The sequence below is a fragment of the Dinoponera quadriceps genome, unplaced genomic scaffold (genome assembly GCF_001313825.1).
Source record: "Dinoponera quadriceps isolate SergipeBrazil2010 unplaced genomic scaffold, ASM131382v1 scaffold599, whole genome shotgun sequence".
Classification (NCBI taxonomy): domain Eukaryota; kingdom Metazoa; phylum Arthropoda; class Insecta; order Hymenoptera; family Formicidae; genus Dinoponera; species Dinoponera quadriceps.
Window position 1 is genome coordinate 1 of NW_014554688.1, and position 11,530 is coordinate 11,530.

The 11,530-nt window shown below is 38.7% G+C and overlaps 2 protein-coding genes across 2 annotated transcripts; both read right to left on the reverse strand.

Moving 5' to 3' along the window:
• Positions 1–752: 752 nt before the first annotated feature.
• On the reverse strand, positions 753–7,346 carry LOC106740864 (the record flags this gene model as incomplete). Its single annotated transcript, XM_014612315.1, is given in 9 exon segments — positions 753–908; positions 1,388–1,516; positions 1,579–1,800; positions 2,107–2,455; positions 2,853–3,115; positions 4,839–4,994; positions 5,533–5,955; positions 6,303–6,651; positions 7,069–7,346. Coding segments are annotated over 9 exon segments (2,325 nt in total), but the record flags the coding sequence as incomplete, so codon positions are not given.
• Positions 7,347–9,378: 2,032 nt separating this feature from the next.
• Positions 9,379–11,356, reverse strand: LOC106740865 (odorant receptor coreceptor-like). Its single transcript, XM_014612316.1, has 4 exons — positions 11,225–11,356; positions 10,285–10,555; positions 10,081–10,209; positions 9,379–9,600 (listed from the first exon to the last, which is right to left on the reverse strand). Exons 2-4 carry the CDS (start codon positions 10,348–10,350, stop codon positions 9,400–9,402), a joined length of 396 nt encoding a protein of 131 aa, XP_014467802.1. The 5' UTR covers positions 10,351–10,555; positions 11,225–11,356; the 3' UTR covers positions 9,379–9,399.
• Positions 11,357–11,530: the final 174 nt, after the last annotated feature.

An 11,530-nucleotide genomic window follows, 5' to 3' on the forward strand; every position in this document is an offset into this window, starting at 1 on the left:
CGCCATCTATTGCACCTCCGCACGAACTTTTGCACTCACCCAATATTTGTCTAACATTGCCCAGTATGCACTTGATATGATAATCACGCGTGTGTATTACACGCGTGTGTTGCTGAACTGATATGTTTGAAAAAAAAAATATAAATGAAAAATAAAGGTTTTGTCAAAAATTTCCGTAGAAATCGAAGTAGTTTATTACAAACTGCGGAAGATAAGATAAACTAGCACACACACATCATCGTCTATATTCAACTATGAACGTTGTATCAATAATCATCGTATCAGCTCGCGAAGGTGGATACAAGCGACAAAGAGCCGATGTGGAAGGATTCTAAAGGGCCGAGACGTATCTTTTGTTGCAACTAACCGGTATTTAGTCACGATGGATCACCTTCCAAATTTCAAGACATCGCATGCAGTACCGATATGTACGAAACGGAGGCCTTTAAAATCTAGAAAAAGTCATATTAAACGATAGGAGATGAAGAGAGCACGCAGTAAACGCATGAGTCACAAAGAGATTCTCTTGAGTATGTGTGATAAATCGTTCTATTAGAAAAACCATCTTATAATTGAATTTCATTTCCAACCGCGAAAAAAATATCACTCAAAATTTGTTTCTCTTTCCCTCGAAAGATGTAAATGAAAAAAGTGCATCGGTCATTCGGAATGAACGTTACGCGTTAGCTGATCAACGCGAGAAGGCTTTCTTTGACGGAAACTTCACACTGGAATCAATACTGGAATCTTACGTTCGTGAATCCTTCCAGCGACAGATCCATCATCTTCCCGAGCGTGATGGTAAGCCTCCTCTTTGACCTCAACATTATGAGCAGGACGAATTTGTTCTGGTCGAGTTTCAAGTCGTACCAGAGTGACTTGTACGCCGCGTCGCCGATCATTTTGCTCTCAAGAAGAGTGTCGTAAGAAATGTCGCATCGTCAGTAAAGAAAAATGAGTGTAAACCGACATTCAAGCATTGTTTATATTGTAATATCATGACCAATGACAACAAATATGACTCTTGCGATTTCATGACTGAAACTCTCACATGCCTCGGTCATAAATACTGGATTACTACAAAATATCGTAAAATTGATCAAAAGGTGTTTAATATAAAAATAGTACCTTCAATAATATTCTTTAACTTGACGAAACATATAAATATTGTGCGAGCGTATTGTCATATATAGACATAAAAAAATCGCAGGTAGAAATACGACTTGTGAAACAATCGTGTGTTTCTCATGATAAAAATATGTAACTGTCGTCGTCGGAAAGTCATCAAAAGACGCAAGTATGGTTGAACTTAATACAGCGTGAATAATCGGGATGATGGTCTGTAAAGTTTGAAAAAAATCTGAGGGGGCCAATAGTGCGTTCCGACCTTGGCACTGAGGTATTCTCCACAGGAGCAGAAGAGAAACGCCTCCATAATGGCGGCCGTGTAAAACATCATAGCCTTCATCAGCGCCGGACTGTCGATCGAATCGCCGTCTTGCGCGTTGCCAATCGTCTGCAAAATTGAACCGACCACGAGAATGCAGATATCGCACTTCTTTGCGCGCGATCACTTACTGTCACCAACATGTATCCCAAGCAACAGATCACCAATGTGCTCGACAAGAATTGTATGAGCGCGATGTAACAGAAAATTTTCTCGACCTTGTCAGCGAAGGCGATAATCTTCTGATGCCTGACAACCAGTTCGCCCAAGAAGGACGCCAAGTGTTGCTTGCCAGGGGAGAAATTTTTCAATACATCGCACAGGATTTCTATCTGGCCGCAAGTGTGAAGAACCTGAAAGCGGTCTCTGTTGGGCTCACTTTGCAAGAAGAAAACACAGACGCGAGGACAGAATGCACTAATGAATATATTTAGAAAACAATGACATTACATCCAGAGAATTGAAGGCAAACTTCTCGCTTCAACAGCGGCATTGTTGAAATTAAAAAAGAAAACGTTGTTTTAATAACGTCAATGTGAGTTTTGACAATATAACTATAAAATCGCGAATATTTCTTCCAATTACGGCGCTGTTGTCCATTCTTATTGGTACAATAGTTCTTTTTTCCATGTACCGTCTATTCACAGATTTTCACTCACTAACGTGATGACTAGAGCGTTCAACATGCCGTTCACGATAGCAGCCGGAACCATATGCATGAACCTCAGGCATTGAATGAGCTCGAACCGCGGTGACTGGGTGTAATCGAAAGGCAGCTGCACCTTCACTATGAACTCACGAATCGGCGTGCCGTCTTCATCGACATTGTTCTGGCAGATCTGCGCCAGAAGGCCTACACCGTACGAAATTGCGCTACACGCATGAACTCCAGTTACCAAATTAGACAAGTGACGTGACAGACTGGCCTTGTCGCTCATAACGTGTACTTCGTTGACAGCAGCATCCCTCCAATCAGTAGCCATTACAGCTAGGACATTGTTAAATATACTGCGACAATTTACTCTAACCGTGTGCTTCGCGTCGGTTATAAACGATTCATGCTAAGCTGGTGGCCGGTAAGTTCCGTCACGGAGCTATTATTATTTAGTAGTACTAATTAAGTTATTTCGTTCGTTTTGTAATACCTAAAATGCACTTGAATGTTATCATAGCATATGATGACTACGTTAGTCAACAAAATTAAAGACTCGCTTAGAGGTGCGTAAATAAAAAAAAAATGCAATATATATAATTAAAAATATTGCTGATATCGGTCAATTTTGAATTGGTCTTTATTTGTGGGATGGAGGAATTATGTTATCATAAGAGAAATGTGATTTCTCAGGACCTATAATTCTCTACTTTTAAATGGGACAAAGACGTTCAAGAGAAAGGTTGTGCTTACCGAGTATTGAACCATAAAATAATGAGTTTCGTAAACATCACAGTATATTCTAGAGCAGCGTTCAAAGCGTCCGTCAGATTCAACAGATCTTCGGTTTTCAAGTGAAGAATAAGGTACCAGTATTGGCAAATCTGCATTACGGTCATGGTCAGAATCCAAACACACCGATAGAACAATATGCCCGGCGTATCCGGCCACATCCCGATATGTCGAAGACCGAGTTCCATCGTGAAGGAGAAGTCGCTCACAGACGTCTTTATTTTCTCCTGTTGTGACATCATACGATTTATATCGAGATATCTTTATTAATTCGTAGTTCCGTGAAATATTACTTTAATTAAATCTCGAAATTGTTGCAAACCGACTGAAAATCCGAGAGGAAAATTGCCCAGCCGAAAAATATTCGATGTACCGGTGAGATTTCACCAATGTCGCGAAGCCACGATCTGTTATAATGGCGACTACATTGAAAAGGCTGCATAGACCTTTAAAACGACTGTATAGCGGTAAGTTGATCACGCAAATAGTCGATGACTAAGCGCACCCATTGCAAAGTAACCACCGGTCAATTGCCGGCGTCTGAGGACGGGAGTTATGATGAACGGGAATTAACACTGCAATAATGGAGCGGTTATTACACGAGCGAAGAGTTACACGATCGTGGCCGTACCCACTATCTTACCGCTGTCTCATTTTATCACAAAAATTTTCAATGATGGGGCAAATTGGCTGCATGAAAAATGAATAGAGGACAATTTCTCCACATGCGCGTTGCGCGAGCGGACAAACGAACGATTGTAAATGTCAGAATTGTAAATGAATTTTTTTTCCGAAAAATACAGCAGAAAGTATACGGCGGAAAAATCGGATCATAGCGAGTGGGAGTTTTTCCAGATGCGCGATATGATTGTAATGGATGATGTGTCTTGTGAAGATACAGTAATATCGCGCATTGTTCGTACATAAAGCTTCATATGTTCAATTTTAATTTTAATGAAGAAAGCTTTGTGTGTGTATGAGTGTGTAAACATAAGCAACAAATTTGTTTTCGAAACATCAAAATACTGATTGTTTATATTAAAGAATATACATATATTGAGATTTTCAGCGCGGTCCTCAGATATGTTATCTAACATGAAGGCAAAGTATTACGATAATCAGTTACACATGTGTATTGCTGAACTGACTGATGTTGAGAAAGAAAAAACGCAAAAGAGAAATGAAATTTTTATTAAAAATTATCAGTTTTTTTGCTGTGTTAAATGCAGTCTCCGCCAAAACCAAGCCGCTCCTCTAAACCGACAATTATATTATCACTTCATTAACATGATAAACGAAATTTTCAAATATAAATCAGCGAAATACTACCTCCTCGTGCCAAGACAGATATGTACGTATCTATGCAAGAAGTGGTCGCGTGGAAATCTAAGTAATTTATTACAAACTAGAGAAGGTAAATTAATACACACACATCATTATCTAGATTTAACTACGATCAATGTAGTAATCATCGTATCGGCGAAAATGGACACAGGCGACAGAGATGGACAGATTCTAAAAAGCTGAGGCGTATTTTCCGTTGCGTCTAACGAGAACTTTGTCAAGTCGACTCGCCTTCCGAATTTCAAGACATCACATGCAGTACCGATATATATGAAACAGTGGCCTTTATAATCTAGAAAAATCATATTAAATTAATCATATTATAATAGCGCAAAGAGTGCACGCAGTAAAAGCATGAATGAAAAAGTAAGTCCCTCGAATATATGATAAATCCTCTTATTAGAAACCACCTTATAATAAAATTGAACTTCACATCCCACCGCGGAAAAATCATTCAAAATTTGTTTCTCTCTCTTTCGACAATCGAAAAGGAGAAAAAAGAAAAATATATCGGTTTTTTGTAACAAATGTTATATGCGTTAGCTGGTAAAAAAGAGCAGGCTTTTATTAACGGAAAAGTCACACAATACGCTGAAATCTTACACTCGTGAATCCCTCCAACGACAGATCCATTATTTTTCCGGCCGTGATGGTAAGCCTCCTCTGTAACCTCAACATTATGAGCAGAATGAATTTGTTCTGGTTGGGCTTCAAGTCGTACCAGAGTGACTTGTATGCGGCATCGAAAATCATTTTGCTCTGAAGAAAAGTATCGTAGAGAAACGTCGCATATCGTCAGTAAAGACAAATGAATATAAATCGACATTCAAGTATTGGTAATATTATAATATTACGACCAAAACTATAAAAATAGCTCTGGCGGTTATATGATTGAAAATTGTCACATCCCTCGGTCATAAATTATAAATGCTAGATTATTACAAAATACCATAACGTCGATCAAAGTTGTTTAACATAAAAATAATATCTTCAATAATATTCTTCAAACGAACTCTTTGGACGAAACAATATATTAATATTGTGTGAGATCATTGTCATATATACACATGAAGAAAATCACAAGATTTTTGTGAAACAGTCATTTGTTTTTCATGACGAAAATGTGTAACAGTCATCATCGGAAAGCCATCAAAGGATGCAAGTACGGCCGAATCTAACATGGCATGAGTAATCAGAGTAGTATGTAAAGTGTGAATAAAGACTGTAATAAGGTATGTAAATTGCGAATAAAGTTTGAGGAAATAGAATGGAATAAAAAAGAATAATGTGTCCCGACCTTGGCGCTAAGGTATTCTCCACAAAAGCAGAAGAGAAATCCCTCCATAATGGCGGCCATGTAAAACACACTAGCCTTTATCAACGCCGGACTGTCGATCGAATCGCCGTCTTGCGCGTCACTAAATCTACAAAATCGAACCACAATAATGTAGATATCATGCTTCGCGTTTCTTCGCATGCAATCACTTACTGTCACCAGCATGTACCCTAAACAGCAGATCACCAATGTGCTCGATAAAAATTGTATTAGCGCGATGTAACAGAAGATTCCCTCGACCTTGTCGGAAAAGGTAATGATCTTCTGATGCTTAACTACCAGTTCACCTGCGACGGAGAACGTCAAGCGTTGATTGTGTTTGCCGTGGGAAAAGTCCCTCAATGTATCACACAGGACTTCTATCTGGCCGCACACATGAAGAACCTGAAAATGGCGCTATTCGGATAATTGGGCAAAAAGAAGACAAAATAAGTTGCGAGGACAAAGATTACTAATGAATATACGGAAGGAAATAATGCTGTTATATCGAAAAAATTGATCAACAACGCCACAATTTAATTGAATCCAATTGAATAGAAATGGGTCGATAATTCATAAAAACGATTCAATGAAACTAATACATTATAAATTGTTTTAGTTACTTAAACTTTTGTTTCAAAAAAATTGCTATTGGATTGAAAAGGTTTACTCCAATTATGGCGGTGTTAACAATTTTTATACAAAAGCATTTTTTTCGTGGAGCGTCCTTTCACAGATTCGCACAGACTCACAAAAGTGATGACCAGCGAGTTCAACGTGCCAATCACAAGGCCAGCCGATAGCTGGTGCAGAAATTCTACGCATTGAACGAGCTCGTATCGCGGCGATTGGTTGTGCTCGAAGGGCAACTGCAGTTTCAGCGTGTATTCGCGATTCGGAATGCCGTTCACGTCGACGTCGTTCTGGCTGCTTTGCACAAGAACATTTATGAGGTAAGATATCAGTCCTGCCACGGGGAAACTAATGATCACATTGGAGAAATACCGCGACAGATTAGCCTTGCCGGTCATAATTTGCACTTCGTTCAGGGCGGCATCCTTCCAATCCTTGGCCATTACAGCTAAGAGATCGTTAAATATACTGTGACAGAGAAGTAGCAATTTGCGTTGAACTACTGAGGGGTAAATTCTGTAACGGAGCGAATCTGATTCTTTCGATATTTGGTAGTGCAAATTAAATTATGTGATTTGTTGGGTAATATTTAAGGTATATTTCGACATCATTACAGTACAGTATTGTAATGACCGTGTTGGCCAATGAAACTAAAGATCAAATATCATTGTAAGGAAAATACTTTACGAATCATTGTGAAAATGAATTTTTTCAAATTGAGAAAATTTCTTACCTACTCCAATATTCTGAAGAAATAAATTTATAATTTTTTTATATTTTAAGATTAATGGAGGTATCAGAAAGGAAACATGACTTTCATAAAGATCCTGTGAATTCAATAACTTCTCTGTTGAGCGAGGTAATGTGACAGAAGTTGGTTCTTACCGAGTAAACAACCATAAAATAATGAGTTTCGCGAACGTCACGCTGTACTCCATTGCGACACTTAAAGCGTCCATCAGGTCCGACAGATTGTCGGTTCTGAAGTGAATGATGAGGTACCAGTATTGGTAAATCTATACTATGGTGGTACTCATTATCCAAAAACACCGGTAGAGCATCGTGTAGAGCATGTCCAGCCACATCCCGACGTATCGAAGACCGATCTTCATCGAAAGCGCGAATACGCTCGCGGGCATCTTTATTTTCTCCCGTTCTACCATATTAAAATTTGTATCAAGGCACCTATGTTAATTAGTACCGCCGTTAAATATAGACCATAAGATAGACCAGTTGAATTTCGGAATTTTCGAAATTCGACTAACAATTTGACAGAGAAGACTTTCAACGGAAAAGCACGTGAAGTGTCGGTGACTTCGATAAGATCGCGATGCCACGGACAATTATAGCATAAACGGCGTTGTAAAGGCCTCCTCTACGACGATTTTAAAACGACTGTGTGGGAGCAAATTAATCACGTGAGCGATCGATGACTAAACGCAGCTATAGCAAGGTATCACCGGTCAATTGCCGACGGAGAATGAGAATTACGGTGCCCCACGCGAAGAACAGGGAATTAATGTTGCAACTATCGAACGATGATTACATGAGCGAAAAGTTACACGATTGTGGTCGTACATACCGTGGCCTTTGCATTATCTCATTTTGTCGCAAAAAATCTTTATGGCAGAATAGATTGGCTGTATGATAAATGTGTAGGAGACAACTTTTCCACCTTCGTTTTGCGTTAGCGGTCACGGCTTCAGAATAGTAACCGAGAATGTTCCAAGAAATGTAGATATATGATGGAAAAGGCTGATCATGCGCAAACGATGGTGGGGTGGGGTTCTCCAAGTGTTCGCGATACGATTTCAACGGATGATGATTATTATAAAGAGACATTAATATCGCGTATTATGTATATATATAAGAAAACTCCTATTTCCGATCTTAATTTTAATGACGAAACTTTATATGTATATGGGTGAATATAATATAAAACGAAAGGCATATGGGGAAGGGGAAAAGGGGGAATAAATATGAAGTCAACTAAAAACTTAAACCATTACTTGTTTTCAAGTACATGGGAACTCGTAGGGTACATCGAGTGCGTATACACGATGGCACAAAAACGTCAGATGTGATACTGAAGTGTGCAGGAATTCGTGACTTTTACGAAGTATCGCGACTAGTACAATGGAAATGTTGACGTCTACTCAGCACTTATGGAACGAAGTTTCAGACTAAATACTCACGGTTACCACGAGGAACTATTTATCATTGTATTCGATAAGAATTACATTAGCGCTGCATTTGCTGAAAAGGCTGTCAGAGAAAGTAATGATTTTATAACGCTTATTGATTAAGGACGACTGGCGACGGAAATGGATAAATAGTACTCGCCGTCCCCTTGGCACAGATTTTATCCAACTGTTCTTCAATATCTATTTCTCCATCAATTTGCAGCATCTACTTGTTATCAAAATCAATTACACATATTCAGCTGATACGTTACGGAAAAAGAAAACGCAAAAAAGAGACGAAAATTTTGTTAAAAATTATCAATAAAAAATTATTTTTTTTTCCTGCGTTAACTGTAGCTCCAGTTGAAACAGAACCGCCCTCTAATTTCCCGGCGATTATTTCACTTAATTAATATAACATATGAAGAATACAAATATAAATCAGCCCATTATTATCTACTCGTGTCAAGGTAGGTTTGTGCGCATGCATTCAAGGAGCTGTAACGTGGAAACCAATATAATTTATTACAAACTACGGAAGGTAAATTAATACATAAACATCATCTACGTTCAACTATGATCAATGTAATCGAATCGGTTCGCGAAAATGGATGAAAATGGATAGACAGAAAACCAATGGAATAATTTTAAAGAGTTAAGACGTATTTCCCGTTGTTATAACGATTCGTCTTTCGAACTTCAAGACATGGCATGCAGTACCGATATATATGGAACGGAGGCCTTTATTCTAAAAAATCTATCTAAAAAATCATATTAAATAATAATAGTGTGAAGAGAGCACGTGGTAAACATGCGAGGTGATCGAATAAATCTCCAGAGTGTTAATGATTTTTTTTAGATAATCATTTTATATTATTTCATAATAAAGTAAATATCATAAACTATTTCGAGAAAAAATCAATCAAAATTTCTTTCTTCCTCATTAAATTCACTCATAATAATCGTAAAAAAGAAAGATGCATCATTCGAAATGAATATGAAGCGTTAGGTAATCAACAAGAGCTGGCTCTCATTAACGAAAATTTAATATTGACTTCACATAATATTGAAATCTTACGCTTGAAAATTTCTCCAGTGACAGATCCATTATTTTCCCAGCCGTAATGGTAAGCCTCTTTTGTGACCTCAACATTATGAGCAGGATAAATTTATTCTGCTCGTGCGTCAAGTCGTACCAGAGTGACGTGTACGCCGCATCGCCGATCATTTTGCTCTAAAAATGTGTCATAAAAATATTATATTGTCAATAAACACAAATGAATGTAAATCGATATTCAAGCATCGTTTGTATTGTAATCACGATCAATAACTATGATTCGAAAACAGCTGTGACGATCACATGATTGCAATTGTCACCTTCGGTCATTATAAATGCTGGATGATCACAAAATGCAGTAATATTTATCAAAATTTAATATGAAAACAACACTTTCACGAACCAAATCTATGAGGAAACGACATATAACTGTTATGCGATGGCATATTGTCATAAGACCACTTAAAAAAATCATAATTGGAGGAGATTCAACTCTGTCTTAAAACGATCGTTATCGATTGGATTAAAAAAAAGAATGTTTGTCATCATCAGAAAAAGAGAATACGACTATATCCGATCCGAGTAGCGTGAGTTATCAAGATTGCGGGGTCTTTAAAATGAAAGTAAAACTTAAAGAAATCACATATGTCTTCCGACCTTGGCGGTGAGGTATTCTCCACAAAAGCAGAATATAAAAGCCTCGACCATGGCGGCCATGTAAAACATCACAGCCTTCAACAATGTTTGACTGTCGATCGATTTGGCATCTTGCGCGTTGCTAATTGTCTGCAACATCAAACCCAGCATGAGGGAGAGAATGTAGATATCGTGCATCGCGCCTTTTCACGAGAAGTCACTTACTGTCACCACCATGTATCCCAAGCAGCACATCACCAACGAGCTTAACATGAATTGCATCAGCGCCATGTAACAGAAGATTCTCTCGATCTTATCGGAAAGGGCGATGACTTTCTGGTGCCTGACTACCAGTTCGCTCGCAACGGAGGACGTAAAGCGTTGGTTGTATTCGTCGAGGGAAAAATCTCTCAACGCATCGCACAGAATTTCTATTGTCACGTCCTCGGGCCCTCGGGAACGAGAATGCGCTGCTCTCTTTTTGTTTTGGGCCTACCTGCATTCACCGGCAATAACCCGGGAAGGTTGAGAGCACCCGCCGTATGCTGGTAGGTAAATAGAGGAAGGAAAGGGGGGCTAGACAATTAATAAGTAAGAATCTAGATGTTCTGATACTTCAATTTTTATTTAAGAGTCAATTAATTCATAAAGAGCTGTTATTATAACATTCGTAGTTTCGCTGAATTCTACGTGGTCCTCGGCAGACCTTACGCTATTATTAACACAAAGGGGGGAATTCAACTTGCTCGCGACGGCGGCGGTGTACGAGTCTAATTCTGAAACTTCGACAGGAATTATATTTTCAATAGCTTCTTCAATTAACGAACAAAAGTCAAAATCGCGCTCCGGCTATGGGGAATTAAGTACCGTCTCTAAATCATATATGTCATCGGCCGGAGGTTTTACTTCAATAACCTTATTCTCTAGTATTTCGTGAAAAATAGTCGTGGCGCGCAGTTGTTGTATATACTCGTCTGATACGAAGGTTCCTGTTTGGTCGGAAATAATTCTCGGTCTCCTGAGTTTAACGGCAATACGAGCTCTCTTTTCTTTAATTTTACGTCTTACTCGTTGTCGTTTATGAGGCATCTAGCAATACGCGCATTTTATATTAATGTCAAATTTACTTTTAGATTATAGGTAAGGCTCTTTAAGTTATACTCACGATGGCTAACTCAGCTCCTAGGCGAGCGGCCACGTGTAAATATGCGTTGCGGACAAGGATAGCAGGCTCTGCTCCTATGCGAGCTATCCGCGAAGCGGGTTTTGTAAGGATGGCAGGCTCTGCACCTAGGCGAGCTATCTGTGTGACAAAATAACAAGGGGATTTCAGGATATTTCAGCGAACTCAAACTCCGAGGTGAGCAGCCAGGGAGAGGGAGTAGGTGTGGTAAGAGCGAGAGGACTTATAAGCAATGTTTCTAAAGTGTCTTAGTTAGAATTAAATGTTTGCTTCAATAATTAAATGTTG

Bases quoted from the DNA above. Each gene is read 5' to 3' on its own strand.
- LOC106740865 (XM_014612316.1), bottom strand. From the start codon at position 10,350: ATGGCGCTGATGCAATTCATGTTAAGCTCGTTGGTGATGTGCTGCTTG. The intron at 10,210-10,284 runs GTAAGTGACTTC...TTGATGTTGCAG, and splicing joins TGGGATACATGGTGGTGACA to ACAATTAGCAACGCGCAAGA. The intron at 9,601-10,080 runs GTCGGAAGACAT...ACACATTTTTAG, and splicing joins GAGAATACCTCACCGCCAAG to AGCAAAATGATCGGCGATGC.